Source organism: Onthophagus taurus, chromosome 3 (genome assembly GCF_036711975.1).
Source record: "Onthophagus taurus isolate NC chromosome 3, IU_Otau_3.0, whole genome shotgun sequence".
Lineage (NCBI taxonomy): Eukaryota > Metazoa > Arthropoda > Insecta > Coleoptera > Scarabaeidae > Onthophagus > Onthophagus taurus.
In genome coordinates this window covers 17746219-17766070 of record NC_091968.1, presented here as the reverse complement: position 1 = coordinate 17766070, position 19852 = coordinate 17746219, and the positions used below count along the sequence as shown (strand labels likewise).

The window sequence follows — 19852 nt, the reverse complement described above, 5'->3', positions numbered from 1 at the left end:
TTATTTTTTATTTGCTCTTGACCAGATAAATATTCCTTAAAAATAATACTAACCGATGCCCTTGTATCTAATAAAAATAAAAGATTAATACCATTATACCCTAAACTAATAAAACTTAATTCATTCAAATTTATATTAACATCTGAGACACAAATTTTTCTATCAGACACGAAAAAACCTATCATCCGTGGTTGTTAATGGATGCTGTTCTGACTGATTTGTTTCAGCAGAGGTCGTGTAGGCCCTGCCATTTGAACGACCGTTAGAGCGGTTTTGAGTATTATTAAAATTTCCCCTTCGACTAAATGAATTTCCTCTAAAATTTTGATTTGGAGTTCTACTACGACTATTGTTATAATAATAATTATTTCTACCCCTATTATTATAATTACCGTTATTATAATTACCTCTAAATTGAGTGTTTGATCTTGGATTCAAATGACTTTGCGACTGTCGTCGATTCGTTGAACGAAAATTACCTCGTCCACGCATGTAAAAGACATTTGAGGATCTTGACGGTTCTTCGTCTTTTGCTCCTCTTATAGCGTCACCCAATGACGAATAATTTCTCGCTTTTACTATGGTACGGAGTTCACTATTATGTAAACCTGCTGCAAAAGCACTGATAGCAATCTTTTCATTAACGGTGGTTAAAACTTGCATTGCTTCTACGTCGCCATCAGCCTGACTAATAGTAAGATTAACCAATAAATCTTCCACTTCTTTGCCAAACTCATCTATTGACTTTCCAGCCTGTCTAGCAGTATTTAATTTATGTGACAAAGAACTGGCAGACTGTTTAGTTAAACAGTATCCAGTTATATTTCTAACTAAATCTGTATTCGAGGGATACGCGGTTTTTAATCTAATTTTTGCACTTGGCGTTAATCTAGTTTTTAAAACGTAAGTCGTTAACAAAACTTTACCTGCAGCATCTAAAAGTGAATCATAAAGCTCAATAGCTTCTATGAGGCGTTTCGTTACGGCTTCAGTACCGTCCATAACAGGTAGCATACACGCTGCGGTTCTAAGATCAAACTTTACTGACATTTTAAAATTTTTTTGTTCTGATCCTTTTATCTGATTTTGACAATATTCTAATCTATCTTCTAATGTTGCCCTAATATTATCTATAAGTTTAACTATTTTTTCTAAATATATTTTAACTTCTTGAACTAAAACTGATTCATGAGCACTACTACTAAACTCTTTCCTTAAAGCAATAAATTTATTTTGTAGTTGATTTAGTTTTCCTACCTTTCGATTGAGTAATTCTATATTAGTCCTTCTTTCAACTGAATCTTTTTTTAAGTTCTTATGAAATAACAATAACTCTTCTTCTAACTCTGTCCACTTCTTGGTTGACATAAGGATAACTTTCACTCATCAGCTTTAATTGCTTTATTGCACTTTGTCTTTCACTACACAACTTTTCTTCACTCCTCGATGATACTTGAATAGGGACGTGGGGATGTGAAGAGCGTTAAACTTCAGCTCTGGATGCGGCTCTTCTTAAGGTTCTTCTTTTTACATGGTGCGTATAAGCTTTCGCCAGGCGTAACACAAAAGTAATCACCATCATGATGAACATTATGTAGAATATTACAGTAACATCATCATCCATCTTAATTTTATTTTCTTGCACCACGAAGTTTGCATTAACTGCACCATTTTCAGTTAATTCCTGGTTGGTATTCGACTCTTTGCTATGATGTTTTCCCATGTTTAATCGTATAATATTCTTAAAGCTGGTGCGCTGGCAGGATCGCCATGTAATGGTTCTTGATGATGGTGTAAAAATGATGGGATTTTCGGGTTAGAATAAACGCATAATAGCTTCTCTTAATTAATGCATTTATTGACTACACTTAAGTTACACGACGTGTCACCTTTCAGCAGTGGAAGCGTACTCTCTTTTCCGAGCGATGACCGCCGCTAGACAATACTTAACGTGCGTCATTTAGTGCTTACTATTAACTATCTTAACCTACTTAACAATTTGTTATTATTACACTACAAAGGCAACCTTGCATAATCTTAAACACAAATATTGGGCTAATTAATCTTTGCGTATCCTCAGAATTAATTGAGATATCGCTATGAAATAAAAAGCAATTTGAAGCAAAATTATTTAGTAATTAATACTTGGAAGATAATTTCTTGGAATCTTCAAATTGTGGAGTTATGATTTTTTGAACGCAATCTTGCATAATCTTAAACACAAATGTTGGGGTAATTAATCGTTACATATCTCTAAAATTAATTGAGATATCGTTGTGAAATAAAAAGCAATTTGAAGCAAATTTATTTAGTATTTAATATTCTAAAGATCTTTCCATAGAATTTATTTATTTTATTTTTTTCAGAATTTTCAAATTTCGGAGTTATGATTTTTATTTTGAAGTCAACGTCAAATTTTCGGTTAATTATGTCGGGAAGTAATTGTAATTGTGTTTGTCCCATTTTTACATCAAAGTTATTTCTTCATAAATTATTGTTAACGTTACAATTTTTGCAAGGATGTCCAAGATATAAACAGGGAGCAACTGTACGAGTTATAACTGCTTTTGTGAAAAAGAATTTCATAACGGACGGTGACGTTCGAAGTCAAGTTATGGCGTCTTTAAAAGAATCTGTCCATCATGGTTTTGTAGAAAAAAAAGGAGCCTCTTACGTGTTAATAGTCCCCGCTGCTAACATTGTTCTAACCCCACATGATAGCCCCGATCGAAGAATTCAGTGTAATCGCTCGAAAAAAATTTTTAATCTCAAATGGAATAATCGCTCGCAAAAATCCAAATGTTTATGTGTAACAGAAAAAGTTAACGTAATCAAAAGATTAACAGATAAATTAACGAAACTATTTAGGACTATCATGAAAGAGAAACACAGCGGAGTTGATCTTCCAAGTAATTCAAGTGATTTTGATTGCTGCATTCCGGATAGTATGGAAGAAATTCAAGAAGATGATAAATATAAAGATTGTATGAAAGAGATTATTAAAGATTGTAGTAACGATGAGAAACAAGTTCACCGCGATGGTGTTGATGAAATTGAGAAGGAATTACAAGAATTAAACAAAAAATATAACGCATCAGAAACTTCGAGGCCTTCATCGAGTGTTGGACGTTTATCTTTGAATAAAGACAAATTTCCTCGGAGTATCGAAGAAAAAATGTCATCTTTGTCTATTTTAGAAAATATAAAACACAACACAAAAAGGAAATGGAAACCTAGTAAATCAAGGAGTAATAGTTACAAAAGAAATCATGGTTATAAAAGAAGACATGGTAATAAAGAAAGACACAGTAATAAAGAAAGTCATGGTAATAAAAGAAGATACTTACTAAGAACATCTTCACAAAGAAAATCGTTTCTTAAATAAGATCGAAATTAATTTAAATAAAATAAAATCTGCTAAAAAACATGAATTTTCTTCACTACTTCTTTACTTGTTGTAAATCTTCCCATGTTTAGATTGATATAATATTAATTGGAGCGCCTCGGCTGCAAGTAACCTCGGCTAAACGATTACCTGATTAAACTTAGAGAATATATTATATTACCTGATTAAGCCGAGGCCTCTTGCAACCGAGACGTTGCAAATGTTATTCAGATTCTGATTGATATGATATTGAGTTGTCGCGCCTCGGCCACAAGCGACCTTGGCTAATATTATAATGGAGTCCACAACTATATCCGATTAATTCAAGATCACTTGCCACCAGAAATCAACACATTGCCTTTTCTACAGTTTCTGCTTCTTACCTCCTTGTGGTGACTTCTGGTAATATGAGCAACTTCGCTGGAGATGCGGTTCCCCCCGTGTAAAGGTCGGAGTCAGGGTGAACTCTGACTCCTTTTACTAGCGAACTGACCAATAACTAATACCTATAAAAAAGACAACTACGAAACCTTCATGTCTCGGAATGGACTGATCTCACGACAATGACTTGGGAAACGGAAAATGGACCAGGAGCACAAAGCTCATTTTTTAACTAAGAAATTACAAAACCCCAGGAATCAATCAGATTCCTTCTGAAAATCTTCAAACATAGAGGCGAAGAGCTGATCTCCTGTCTCCACTACTAATCATGGAGATATGAAAAGAAGGAAGGATTCTCAGAGAGTGTTCGAAAGGTGTCATCTCTCCAATATAGGTACAAGAAAGGGAACAAATTAGTCTGCTCAAACTGTCGTGGAATATCACTGCTATGCACTGGATACACGATAGTGACCTGACTCATAAACCCATTCCCGAAAACATGATTTGGGAAGTAGTTTTACTCTCTGCTTAATGAGGGATAGTCGTAGATCTTCTGTTCTAAGCTTAGCCGAGGTCACTTGCGACTGGGATATTGCAGTGTGTTAATTAGTTTCACACTAACTCGGGCCTTCCACAGTGCATGTCCTGAGAGAATTGTGGAGGAGAGAGGAAGGGCTACACCTTGGTGGACTCCTGATCTATATTCACTGAAGGTCACTTGCAGGAAAGCTTTCAATAAAGCAAAACAAACTAGACTGAATTCTGACTGGACTTTGTTTAAAACACACCAGTCAGTATTCAAACGTTTAGTACGACAAAAGAAGCGACAAGCCTGGAGAGGTTTTTCTGAAGAGGTGGAGAGTGCTGCTGAGTTCTCATACCTAAACAAAATACTATCTCGTGGCCAAAACCACAGATGTGACATTCTAAAAAAGACTGATGGCAGTTTTAAAAAGGATCCTAAAGAATCTTTGCACTTACTAATGGATGTTCACTTTCTAGGTACTTTGCAGGATTTTTCTACGCTTCTACAACAACTGAAATTTAACAACTCTCCTACTAGACATGACTGGCAAATAACCAACGAGGTTGTCCAGAACGAGTTGGTAGAGTGGGCCGTTGGCAGTTTTTCTCTTCTTCAATGGAGCCTAGAAGACATGAAAATACACTTGATGAGAGTTTTTAAAGCTTGTTTAGCCTTTAATTATGTTCCCATCAGCTGGAGGAAGGTTACAGTAACCTTTTTACCAAAGAATGGAAAAAAGAACCCAACGGATCCTAAAACCTTTCGACCAATTAGTCTCTCATCATTTCTTTTAAAGACACTTGAAAGACTATGTGACCATTACATTAGAGAAAAGGTACTTAAAGCGTTTCCTTTGCACTTGTACCAATATGCTTATATCAAAGGTAAATCTGTGGATACCGCCCTACACATGGTAGTGGGGCGCATCGAGCAAGCACTTGATTCGAAAGAGTCTGTTTTGGGAACTTTCCTTGACATAGAGGGAGCGTTTGACAAAACCACCTTTAGTAGTGCCGAGAGTGCCACTGGTCATCGCGGGCTGGATAAAAACAATGCTAGCAAGCAGAGTTGTTCAGCTGTTTAAGCTTGCGTTAATCCTAAAAAGACAGATTGTTCTTTTCACTAAACAGAAGACACTTAACACCACCCAATTTCTGCAATAATTCATTAACCTTTGCTCCAGATGTGAAGTATCTTGGTGTTATCTCGGACAAAGGACTAACTTGGAAATTGCACATTAGTTGCAAAACCAAAAAAGCAACGATTGTACTGACCCAGTGTCGAAGGGCTATTGGGAATACTTGGAGATTAAATCCGAGGGTTACAATGCGGATCTACACTTGATAGATCCTTGATATGATAAGACCCATGTTAGCTCACGGAGCGATAGTTTGGTGCTCAACACTAAAACATGCATATAAAGCTAAATTGCTGCATCAATTGCAACGACTGGTCTGCCTGTGTTATCCAGATGAGGTTGATATGGGATTAGTTATAGCAAGCGACCTCTTACCGGCAATCATCTGCTATTTATGAAAAAAAGCTGTTATTCTTTGATTGAGTCTCTTCCTCGTTCTCCTTCTTCCTATCATCTCGTTCCTTTACCGTCATTATTTCTGTTAGGAGCTCATTGACAGCGTTTCTCGTCTCAACGCTGATATACGCGTGCGTGAAAGCCCTCGTACTTATATTACTGTTTTAGTTTCTATTGCTCTCAACTTTTCCTTATATTTGTTATGTTTTGGCGATGTCTCCACAACTATGAGTCTCTTTTTCCCCTGGCTGGGCCTCCCTATGTTCGGCATAATTTCCGAAACGATGTTCGTGAAAGAGGTAGTCTTAATTGTTTTTTATTATTCATCTTTGGGAGTGTGGCCATATACAGGTCCTTATCAAGGTCGACTCGCAGATATTTGGCAGATTTTATGATGTTTGTTAGTATACCATGCCCATTTCAATTTGGATGTTTTGTAGCTTCTTCCTTCCTTCCAATATGACAACCTCTGTTTTGGGGAGCCAGTTCCAGTCCCATTTCTTCCAATTCCTATCTTATCCTCGCCACGCAATACTCAGCTCTATCTCACACATACTCCGGTATTTCTGCTTACACCAAAACCGCAAAGTCATCGGCATACGCCAATATCTCTACTTAATATCTCGCACTTCGGTTCTTATGCGAAGAACTCTATCATAGTAGATGTTCCAAAGAGTTCCTCCACCGATCCCTGCGAACACTGTACGTCGTTTGTATTTTCAATTCACTAGAGAGAACTACTATACGCTCGGTGAGGTAATATTTTAGTATTCTTTTCAATGTTGCTGATATTTTAGCTCTCTTCATCGCCCTTATTACTTTCAGCTATGGTACGGAATTAAAAGCTTCCCAAACATCAAGGAGAATCATCGAGACTTCCTTCCTTTTTCTGTCGCTGATGATATCACTCCATCTACTGTGCTTTTCCTTATCCTACAGCCGTATTGTGTGTTACTAATGATCTTTCCTCTTTGCAGCTCCTCTATAAAAGCTTATTTATCTCCCTAAAAGTACGATTTTTCTAGATCTACTTTTTTTTAGGTTTTTCTATTAGGATTAAGATCGTTACTTTCCAAATCTTTGGGAAATATCCGTGCAATCATTATATAGTCCAAGAATATGTTTGAGCCAACCTTCACGTAGTTTCATGAACTGTTCGTTTGCAGTTTTTTTTGTAAATTTCTGGTCTTTTTTGTATTCTTAGCTTCTTTGTTGCCACTTTGTAAGCAGTGCCCAGACATCCTATTCTAGTTCCTTGCATAGTTCTTACTATTTTGTATTTTTTGAATTTATCAAGGTCAGAGTCAGGTTCTTCTTGCTTTTCATATACTGTTGCATAGTAACTTGGCTTGTGTAGGTTGGGGTGCTTCCCGTGTTCGCGATTACTAATCTATTCTTCAATACCCACTCCTCCAGTAATCGTTGTTCTTAACTTATGAAGGTATATGTCACCGCAGAGAACGCATTTCCTAGTCTATGGTTGCTGGCATTGCGATTTCAAATGTGTTTGTATCCCCTTAAAGCAGAGTGGAATTGCGTGACAGATTCGTTGTCCGTATTAGTGCAACTGAAACCGTACCTTGGCTTCTGGGTGTTTATGAACATTAATGACTTCCCTGAAATCTTAGTTGGATGTAAATCAAAGAGATCGGTCGCTTTCATAAGAATATCAGAGATTGAGGCACGAATTCTTTGTCACGAAGGTGGTTAGGAACTTTATATAGAAGAAAAACAAGTAATAATAACTAGATCAACAGTAGGAGGTATATGATAAAGTGCACCAAAGACATTTTTTGTTACTTTGTAAGCCTGAGATAGTCTGTAATTAAAAACTGCTTTCTTTGGTGTCCTTTAAAATTTGCTTTCTTAAACACCAAACTTTAACAAGTTCAGTTACCTCAGTGGCATTGAGTTATAGCATTGCCAAGAAGATTGGATAGGTTAAGGATGTTAGACAAAGGTAAATTGGACTTGTTTGTTATCTTATTGTCTACAGAATCAGTGTACACGCTTCTGACCTTTTCTATAAGATCTGCTTTATCTATATATATATATATATATATATATATGATGCAAATGATGCACGTTGTGAAAAACTACAATTTATAACTTCGTCACTAAATCGATCGATCTTACCCTCTCTTCCAACTCACCGCTCGTCATTCTCTCATACTCTCCTAGATCTTATTATCACGTCTCGCCCAGACAATATTTTTACGCAGGGTCAGTTGCCTACACTTCAATGTTCGAACCATGACTTGATTTACTATGCGTTGCAGCTACGACGTTAAAGTCGAGTCGAAAGACGAATAAGTTAAAGTCTGATTTTCGTGAAGGGCATGGTACTACTACAGCACTGATTAAGATCACCGATGATATTAGATCTGCTTGTGATAAGCGTTGTGTTACCTTGCTAGTGTTACTTGATTTTAGCAAGGCCTTTGATTCTGTGGACTATGCCCTCCTGTTAACCAGGTTTTCTGCTATTGGTTTTACCTCTTCTTGTGTATCTTGATTCCAGTCCTACCATTCTTATCGGTCTTTAGTGTACTGGGTCCTTTGCTCTTCTCAATTTTCATAAATAGTTTTAGTGATGGTATCTCGTGTAACTATCATTTGTATGCAGATTACCTTCAACTTTATATTTCGTCAACTGTTAACAACTTCCCAGATGCTTTGTTGCATCTTAACAACGATCTCTCTACCATACTTGACTGGTCTAGACGTCATGGACTTTACCTGAATCCAGGTAAAACGCAAGCCATTGCATTTGGCACTCGCCCCTTGCTGGCAAAATTTAATTCCTTAACTACCCTTCAACTAAGGCTTGGCGACACCATTATTCCGTTTTCTAATACGATCAAAAATTTTGGTGTGGTAATGGATTCACCGATGTCTTGGCGGCCACAAGTTCAGGGGGTTTACTTCTGTTTCCATACTTTGAAAACTTTCGCTGCCACCTTCCTCCTGTTGTACGTTCTCTCATTTTCCCACACATTGATTATGCGTATCCTGATCTGTCCGCAGCTCTTCGGGGTAAAGTAGAAAGACTTTAGAACAATTGTATACGGTAAATTTTTGATTTAGGAAAGTTTCAGCAGATTACTTCATATCGTAACAACATGCTGATGATGACTTGCCAGAGTCGTAGATCATTTCGTATGCTTACTATGTTATACAAAATTGTTCATGTCCGCACTCTTGCTTATTTGTCTGATGCCTTTCACTTTTTTGCATCACATGACTTGCCTACTTATGTGTCCAGTCCATACTGTACTGAAATCTACCCCAGATGTTTTACAGGGAACGATTTGCCTGCCGCTGTTCGCAGTGCTAACTGCACTGCGAACATAAATTTTACAAATTTTACAAATGCCTTGACACGCCATCTGCTCTCTCTTCAACAATCTCTTTTTGACCTATATGTGTTTGTTTTCTTCTCTAGTCTGCCTTTCATCTATCTTTTGCTGCACTTTTTTGTGTCTATTTCCTTCCTTGTGTGCTCATTCGCTCAGTTTTATTAGCACATCATTTAGTATTACTTTTTCTTTAGCCATAATTATTTATTTAAAATTACATATACACTGTTACCAGTTGGGTATCTTGGAAGACATGGCTTATTGCGATAAATTGATCCGTTTGTCTTGATGTCTATATTTGTTATGAATGTATATACATATATATATTTATGTAAATATTTGTTGTTGAGGCAATAAACATTATTGTTGTTATAACTTAAGGAACACCGAAATCGCCATCGAATTGAAGTAGCAATACTTTAAATGATTCAAGCAACATGAACGGTTATAAAATAAATAAAATTAAATTAATTTTAAATTTTTTATATTAATTTCTTTTTATTTACGAGATTTTCTTATATTATCTTTTTTGAAAAATTTTCTTTATCAAACCCCATTATTTCTATACCACATTATAAAATAGAGTCTTTTAGCTTTAATTTGAGACTTAAATCATTTCCCAACTCCTCAAATCAAGGTTGAGGTGATTGTTTAAAGTTTTCACTCTTTAGACATAACCTAATAGATTTTCTTGCATGTACTTTTTTGAAAAATTTTCTTCATCAAACCCCATTGCTTCTAAATCACATCTTACAACACAATCTTTTAGCTTTAATTTAAGACATAAATCATTTCCTAACTCCTCAAATCAAGGTTGAGGTGATTGTTTAAAGTTTTCACTCTTTTGACATAATTTAATAGATTTTCTAGTATGTACTTTTTTGAAAAATTTTCTTTATCAAACCCCATTGTTTCTAAATCACATCTTACAACACAATCTTTCAGCTTTAATTTAAGACATAAATCATTTCCCAACTCCTCAAATCAAGGTTGAGGTGATTGTTTAAAGTTTTCACTCTTTTGACATAACATAACAGATTTTCTTGCACGTACTTTTTTGAAAAATTTTTTCATCAAACCACATTGTTTCTATATCACATCTTACAACACAATCTTTTAGCTTTAATTTAATACATAAATGATTTCCCAACTCTTCAAATCAAGGTTGAGGTGATTATTTAAAGTTTTCACTCTTTTGACATAACTTAATAGATTTTCTTGCATGTACTTTTTTGAAAAATTTTCTTCATCAAACCACATTGTTTCTATATCACATCTTACAACACAATCTTTTAGCTTTAATTTAAGACATAAATCATTTCCCAACTCTTCAAATCAAGGTTGAGGAGATTATTTAAAGTTTTCACTCTTTTGACATAACTTAATAGATTTTCTTGCATGTACTTTTTTGAAAAATTTTCTTCATCAAACCCCATTGTTTCTAAATCACATCTTACAACACAATCTTTTAGCTTTAATTTAAGACATAAATCATTTCCTAACTCCTCAAATCAAGGTTGAGGTGATTGTTTAAAGTTTTCACTCTTTTGACATAACTTAACAGATTTTCTTGCACGTACTTTTTTGAAAAATTTTCTTCATCAAACCACATTGTTTCTATATCACATCTTACAACACAATCTTTTAGCTTTAATTTAAGACATAAATCATTTCCCAACTCCTCAAATCAAGGTTGAGGTGATTGTTTAAAGTTTTCACTCTTTTGACATAACTTAACAGATTTTCTTGCACGTACTTTTTTGAAAAATTTTCTTCATCAAACCACATTGTTTCTATATCACATCTTACAACACAATCTTTTAGCTTTAATTTAAGACATAAATCATTTCCCAACTCTTCAAATCAAGGTTGAGGTGATTATTTAAAGTTTTCACTCTTTTGACATAACTTAATAGATTTTCTTGCATGTACTTTTTTGAAAAATTTTCTTCATCAAACCCCATTGTTTCTAAATCACATCTTACAACACAATCTTTTAGCTTTAATTTAAGACATAAATCATTTCCCAACTCCTCAAATCAAGGTTGAGGTGATTGTTTAAAGTTTTCACTCTTTTGACATAACTTAATAGATTTTCTTGTATGTACTTTTTTGAAAAATTTTCTTCTTCAAACCTCATTATTTCTATATCACATCTTACAACACAATCTTTTAGCTTTAATTTAAGACATAAATCATTTCCCAACTCCTCAAATCAAGGTTGAGGTGATTGTTTAAAGTTTTCACTTTTTTGACATAACTTAACAGATTTTCTTGTATGTACTTTTTTGAAAAATTTTCTTCTTCAAACCTCATTATTTCTATATCACATCTTACAACACAATCTTTTAGCTTTAATTTAAGACATAAATCATTTCCTAACTCCTCAAATCAAGGTTGAGGTGATTGTTTAAAGTTTTCACTCTTTTGACATAACTTAATAGATTTTCTTGCATATACTTTTTTGAAAAATTTTCTTCATCAAATCCCATTGTTTCTATATCACATCTTACAACACAATCTTTTAGCTTTAATTGAAGACATAAATCATTTCCCAACTCCTCAAATCAAGGTTGAGGTGATTGTTTAAAGTTTTCACTCTTTTGACATAACTTAACAGATTTTCTTGTATGTACTTTTTTGAAAAATTTTCTTCACCAAACCACATTGTTTCTATATCACATCTTACAACACAATCTTTTAGCTTCAATTTAAGACATAAATCATTTCCCAACTCCTCAAATCAAGGTTGAGGTGATTGTTTAAAGTTTTCACTCTTTTGACATAACTTAACAGATTTTCTTGTATGTTCTTTTTTCGCAAACTTTCTTTATCAAATCCGACTATTTCTATACCACATCATAAAATAAAGTCTTTTAACTTTAATTAAGACATAAATCATTTCCTAACTCCTCAAAGTAAGGTCAAGGCGATTTTTTTTTAATTTTCACATTTTTTGGCATAACCCAACTTAAAAGATTTCCTTAAGTACTTTCTTGAAAAAAAATCTTTACCAAATCTCATTATTTAGATACAACATCATAAAATAGAGTCTTTTAGCTTTAATTTAAGACATAAATCATTTCCTAACTCCCCAAAATAAGGTCAAGGCGATTTTTTTTAATTTTTACTTTTGGAATACCCTTTTCCTAGTTTTATATATTTTAATACTTAAAAGTTGGAATTACAAAATTTTTAAGAGATACACCAAAAACAGAGTAGATTCAAATAAAAAGTATGATATTGTTCCTAAAATCAAAATGTTTTATATGATCAAAATAAGAAGTACTTACTCAAAAATTGCATATGAAAGAAATTGACACACAATGCTACCAATATATATTTTAATACCTAAGTCATAATTTATTTTATTTAAAAAGTAATAAATTTATATGTTTTAAATTATAATGATTTAAAAACAATTTAAATCATTATAAATTTATTAATATAAAATGTAATATTAATAAAATTGTAATAATTATCTCAGTGTAACCAACCTTTTTCCTCCTATAATGACAAGCAAACACAAATTGTCACATATTGAGGTTATGTATACGTCAACATTTACAAAGTATTTATTTCTAATGTATAAAACGATACAAAAGCGACCAAATCATCGAAAACGCATTTATAATAATGGAACTCCTCGATTTATCTCTCGACACTTTAATAATCATACTTAGTTATTGCAGAATTCAAGATATACTTAACCTAAAATTAACATGTCGTAGATTAAACCAAATAATCCTTTATTCGCTCCCAAATAGCTTATTTGGAGGGTTATTATGTACCGGGCAAGGTACAAAAAATATTAGAGATAGGTTCGTTCACAATAAATTGTTAATAATTTTGAAATGTTGTGAATCAATTTTTGTAGATCTCACGTTATTTTAAGTTGCATGGAGAAATTCCGAGTATTAAAAAATTGGAGGAAGGGGAGATACACAGAACATTCCCACTTTTACGATTTAAGGCAGTCTGTAGCAACGGTTCAATTGGAAAAGGAGTATGTGTGGTTTAGCCGAGAACACCGCGTTTTTGGTTATAAAAGAAGAGGGAAAACTCTGCAACGAAATCGTGCAATTTCCATTTATGAGATGAGTAATTATGCAGATGTTGGTAAATTTATTAAAGGGGAGAAGTTTTTAGCTGCAGGGGCTAAGTATGATTAATTAATTAAAATAAAATACAGTAGGTAGAGCCCCGATTATCCATGAGTGGATGATAATGTGACTTTGCACATTATTTATCGCTTTTTGTAAAATTATTTACTAATTTTTCTGTAATTTTATTACATGTACACTTTTGTTGCAAGTATGCAACCATGCAAGCGTGTATTGGTTCCGAATACTGTGATATTGGTTGCATACTTGCAATGATAACGTCGAGTATAATAATTAATTAACAAACTGTACATATTAATTTTCTATTTTGTTTTATACTGATGTGTTTATCTGTGTCAAAAGCGCGTTTAGAGTGGTGTGAATTGCGCTCGCTATAATTGATCAGACGAACGCGTGGTTCGACTCAATTTAAGGCGTGTTGCGACTTGTCATACAGTCGTCTTTCTTTGTCGGTGCTTAAGTTTGGAATACGGGATTGGGGAAACAACAGTACGAAATGTTTTAAAGCAAAAAACAAACTGTTGGCTTTTGCATCAGTGTCGGACAGTGCTTCTGGGATGAAGGAACGAAAAACAATGAAGAAATGTACCTACAGGGAACTTGACTCGGCATTAGTGTGGAGTGGCTAAGTCAGGAGCGAAGTGAGGCTCCCCCGTGTCCGGCTCTATCATTGTAGCTAAAGCAAAAGTCTTCTTTGATTTGTTAGGATTGGAAGGAAATTTTGATGCGTCGCACATAGGGACAAATAACTAAATTACGACGACAAAAATAGATTTGTTTTATCTTTAAACTAATCACAAATACCTTCAAAATGTTCATTATAATCCAGACATGAACTGTAAAAATTTCTTTTGTTAACGTAACAGAATGGGTAGGATACCCATGTGCGCAAAGTTCGCTTATCTTTTGCATGGGGAAGACACTTAGTAATGCGTGAATTATTGACAGAGTAATTATGTTCGCCCTATTTTCCTAAATTTAAAATCGTTAGTTTTTCAATATGGATATTGAAGCGTTAGGTATGAACTTTTATCTGCAATTACTGTCAACAGTCGTTCGTAGTTTAGATATGATGCACATTATATAACATTTAATATTTGCTGCCAAAAAGTACACTAACTTTTTTTTACTAGTTCCAAAAAATATCTTATAAATAACATACAAAAATAAAATAGAAGTCCACTTGTTTGCCTCTTTCGTTAAAATGGAGGGAATTTTTCTGGGTTTTGTAGCGATTCCGCTCTAATGAAAATAACGATTAAGAGAACAGAACTATTTATAGTGTTAAAAAATAAACAGTTTTATAAGTTATCGTTGTTAAAATGTAATGAACAATTATTACACTATACTACATTGGACAAGTTTAGTGTTAATGAACTTTCTGAAAATTGTACAAAACAAATAAAACTTGTGGTCAAAGTGTTTGTTAAGAATGTTTTGACGAAATGGCGAGGTTGTAATTACATGTAAGAGCGTTTTAACAACAAGCATATGAAATAGCTTAATACAGCCATCACAGCTTATAGCAACAGCACCAAAACGTTCAAAGCAATAATTCGAAGAGAGCTCTCAACGCAGAAAGTAACGACATGTTGAACCAATTGTGCCAAATCTCTGTTCAGAAACACTGCTTGGCTGCAGAATCAAGCTTGGTGAAATCAGGCAAAAGAACTGCAGCCCAGGTTGTGAAATTAGCAATACAATCTTCGTCCAACACATTAAAAAAAAATGAAAAAGGTGCATGATACGTCATCCTCTGCTAATATAAGACCGTACAGCCCTGAAGAAGCTTTAGCTCTTATAGTAATCTTGAGTTGACAAAAGAGGATTATATAACGTTGCGACTTGGAGCAAAAGAAAGAGGGGCTGATATTTATCTTTCATATCATGTGATAGCAGAGACAAAGAGGAAGTGTTATCCAACAAATATCATGATAATTGAGAACGAGGCTGTGGTACCAATGATAGATCTTCTTATACATACTACGCACCGTTTAGCACAAGTGGAGGCTGACATAATAATGTCAGTAAAAAAGCCGGACCAGGAAAAATCTAGTAGATCTACAATAAATAAACTGCGAAATTACAGTGAGCAGAATGTTAAATACTTTATAGAGGCTATTAAAACCATTGATTGGAGGAGTTCTTCATTCGTTAACGCAGAGGATCATTTCCTACAATAAAGAAAACAAATAGAATAAATAAGTATCCACATTTTAGAACAACACCTAGACTATTAGAAATGAAACGAAAATTAGATTCTTTAGGTATGAATATACAATCGGGTCTCTTTCCCAATGATTATGATACATATAAGAGGTGTAAGGAAGAATATATAAAAGCAATAAGGAGAACACAAAATACGACAACTATTGAAAAATCAGTTAATAAACAGAAAAAGATATGGAAAGTAATCAATGCACAAAGAAAGCCACGAAACGAGCAGAAAGAAATAGGATCGACATTAAAGGCGAAGGATTTCAGCGAACACTACACACAAGAGGTGAACTTATTATTGTCAAGAATGCCAACTTCCTCTATGGTGTCAATCGGCCACCTGGCGAGCATGAAAGGCGATTTCGTTAGCAACATACTAAAAAATCTAAAATCAAAAACTAGTGAAGACATTTTTGGTCTGACTACTTCAACTATTAGGGCGGTAACTGATTATTTGACACCTATTCTAGTGGAGGTGTTTAATAAATACATAAACGAGGGTTTATTTCCACAGAAACTTAAAGTCGGGAAAATTACACCGCTACTTAAGAAAGGGGATGATAACTCATATGAGCAATATCGTCCAATAGCGATATTGCCGGTATTCTCTAAGATTTTAGAGCAAATTATGAAAGCTAGGTTAACAACATTGTTTGAAAGACAACAGATTCTCAGCGATGTACAACATGGATATAGGAAGGGTCGTTCTACCATCACGGCACTAATTGAACTAGTAAATACAATAATTCAAGCACATGACAATAAGGAAAAGGTAGAAGTTATCTGCTGTTATTTGACTCGAGCCTTCGATACCATATTAAATCATAATTAATCATAACACCATATTATTAGAAAAACTTTATTATTATGGAATAAGAGGTACTCCATATAAACTTTTGTCATCATATCTATCCGACACAAATCAGTGTGTAAAATGGCGGGATGAAATTTCGGGCGTGCAACCCTGCGAACATGGAGTTCCTCAGGGTTCGGTGCTGAGTCCGATACTGTTTGCTATTTATATCAACGACTTGCCGAACAATCTATTAGGAGCTTCCTGTTATTTATATGCTGATGACACCTCCTTAATATCAAATGGAAAAACTATGGAGGATATCAAAGGAAATTCGGCACGTGTGATTGATAATGTTACGAAGTGGATGGTAACGAACAAGCTTCACTTGAATTGCGAGAAGACACAAACATTACAGTTCTTCGATCGTCATCATGCGGCAAGTGTTAAATTCCTAGGATAGCGGTTTAAAGTGGACAAATCATGTGAGCGAGCTTTGCGGTGCAGAGGCTTGTGGAGTGTGCGTCCGTGGAAGTGGCTCGGATTACCTATTTCGCGAGTTTCCATTCTGTGGCATCGTACGGAGTAATTGTCTGGGGCTCGTTTATCCAAGTTTATTATAAATGGGGCTTAGATGGCAGAGATGGACGCAGTATTTACAAACAAAATTTCGCCAATAATTCGGAATATGCGGATTCCAACAACATTTTATGTACGATCGTGCCACTACAAATGTGTGAATCTAATGGCCGTAACAAAAAAATATATTGAAAGAATACGACGCCATCATAGACAAAATATTCCCGTCCAATTGGATTTAAGATAAAGAAAGAAAATGTCTAATATGTAAAAGAAGAATATAACGAAGTACAAACACAAATGTTAAAATTGGAGCCCACGATAGTCGTTGTAGGAACTAAACAAATAAAATTTATACATATCCCTATATGTACGATGCTAGATGGAAACACAGTCAACATATTGACTGATACTTCCAGTTCGCAAGCGTGCAATGTGTGTAAGACTACCCCTAAAGATTTCAATGATGTAGAGAAACTAAAGAACATAGTCTGTTACGAAGACACCTTTAAATATGGTATTTCTATACTTCATGCACATCTTAGATGCTATGAATATTTACTGCATATAGCATATACATTGGAGTTACAGAAGTGGCAAGCAAGGGACGAAGATGACAAAGAAAAAATCAAATATCGGCCGAATTTTATAAGGAATTGAGCCTCGTAGTTAATCAGTCAAAAGAAGGCGGAGGCAATAGTAACGACGGAAACACAGCGCGGAAAGTTTTTAAGAATCTTTTGCTTGTTTCCCAAATAAAAGAAAAAATATTTGCAAATACACTTTCCATCATTTCTTGTGGACACTACGTCAAAGAAGATATACAAGTGCCCATTATGTATGGAATATACTATATATCTTGGTAGGTATCAACTTTACAAAAAAAACATTTTATACAAAAGTTGTTTAATATTTTATTTGCCATAATAAGACAGCATTCAATTGTTTTTATTTCAGAAAACAAATGAGCAACGAATAACACTTGAAGTTTTTTAAATGGCAATGTATCCTTTCATTAGGCTCATTTGATAGAGATTTTTTTTCTCTTTACGATGACGTAAAATTTTAGTACCCTACTAATAACATTATATTATTGGAGATGTACACTAATTTTTCGTTTATTTGTTTTATTTTGTATGTAAATTTAATTTTTGTAATTCGCGACGGTAATGAAAGCTCTAACAGTACTCAAACGGGTGCTGTAATGAGATTTTAGTAACATTTTATGGAACTCGTTCAAGTTGCTGACATTGGGTCATTAATTTTTCTAGTTGTCAATGTGACAATTTTTGTCTATGGATGTTTAAACTAAACACGTTCTTAGCATCGAATACAAGGTCCACAATAATGAGGACATTGAACTCTGAGCAATTTCTCTTATTTTGGGAAGTTTATATGAAACATTTTTGTCAGGTGAATACATTTTGTGTTTTGACAGTTTCTAATTGTCAATTCAAATTTCTATTTTCAAGTGTTACGGTGTTACCAACTGCTGCATACCTATTTCCCTACATTGTCAAAATTTATTTTATTTTTGTTGAAAGAAAACGGATAAAAACGCGAATTACAAAAAAATAGCATAATAAACATGTTTCATAAGATTTAAAGCACTCATTCATTAAAAAACTCGTGGCTTCGCCACTCGTTTTTTAACTTGAATTCGTGCATTTCAAACGTGTCTTACAAAACTTGTTTTTTAATATACTATTACAGTAATAATTCGAGGTACTTGACGATTTCGAATATCTAGATTAATGTTATTGATTAATTTTTATTAATAAACAATTTTTCCATTTTTCTCAAAAATTTTCTGATGTAAGGATACAAAAATTTTACGCCATCGTAAAGAGGAAAGTAATCTCTATCAAATGAGCCTAAAGAAAGAATAGGTTGCCATTAAAAAGAAATAAGTATTATTCGTTACTCATTTGTTTTCTGAATTAAAAACAATTGAAGGCAGTCTTATTATGACAAATAAAATATTAAACAACTTTTGTATAAAATGTTTTTTTATAAAGTTGATACCTACCAAGATATATACTAGTATATTCCATACATAATGGGCACTCTGTATTTAAAAAGTATTGTTTTGAAACAGCAGAAATCGCTTTTTCACTTTATGGTTGCTGCAAAATGAGTGCCAGTGTTCACAAACTATTAATAGATGGAGCTCATATCATAAAATCTTTACCTTTACCAATGAGTCAACTGTCAGAAGACGTAATTGAGACAGGCCATAAAGAGTATAAAAAATTAAGACAATATCACTCCCGAAATACTTCAAGGATCAATACCAATACTGACATATTTAACTGGATGCTTGTATCTTCAGACCCTATTGACAAATAATCGAAAAAAAGTAAAACCCAATTCAATGAAGTTGTATTAAGCATGGTAAGGCAACATATTTCGGTGATCATGATGAAGGTAATGGTGTCAATCAGTCTGATGAGGATATGCATATAAAATAATGTTTTAATCAAAATTGTACAATTTAAATGAATGATGTAAACGACAAAATATGAAAAAAATGCTAGTATACATGTGGTCAAAAACACGTTATGTTTGATATACAGGTGATTATTTAGGGTAACTATGCATCTATTTCTTTAGCTGCATACATTCTGTTAACCTTTAAAATCTCTGTCATTTTGTACAACTGTTTAGTGTTTTGCATTAGTGTTTTTGGCCGCGGCTGTAGGTACCTATGTCCTACCTCAGACCATTCTCGCCATGCCCGTTGCACTGCCGATAACGACCGCTCGAGACGACGCGCAATTTCACGGAACTATACACCCTCAATGTGCATACCCACAAACATTCCTCGCCCAAACTCGCTTAAGTAACGCGATCGCTCATCCATTGCGCACAGAGTACGATAACAATGTGGTCCCTCGCACCACACTAAAAACGACCGGATTTTCCATCCACTTCGGTCTCCATAGCGACGGAAT

General features: G+C 34.2%; 1 protein-coding gene across 1 annotated transcript in view; it reads left to right on the top strand.

The window, feature by feature from the left end:
• Window positions 1-12709: 12709 nt before the first annotated feature.
• LOC111417293 (F-box/WD repeat-containing protein 4) overlaps window positions 12710-19852 on the top strand; it is a 9619-nt gene continuing 2476 nt past the window's right edge. The window contains exons 1-2 of the mRNA XM_023049519.2: window positions 12710-13006; window positions 13063-13347. Coding sequence (XP_022905287.1) covers window positions 12822-13006; window positions 13063-13347 — 470 coding nt within the window. The 5' untranslated portion in view covers window positions 12710-12821. The remainder of the gene's footprint in view (window positions 13007-13062; window positions 13348-19852) is intronic.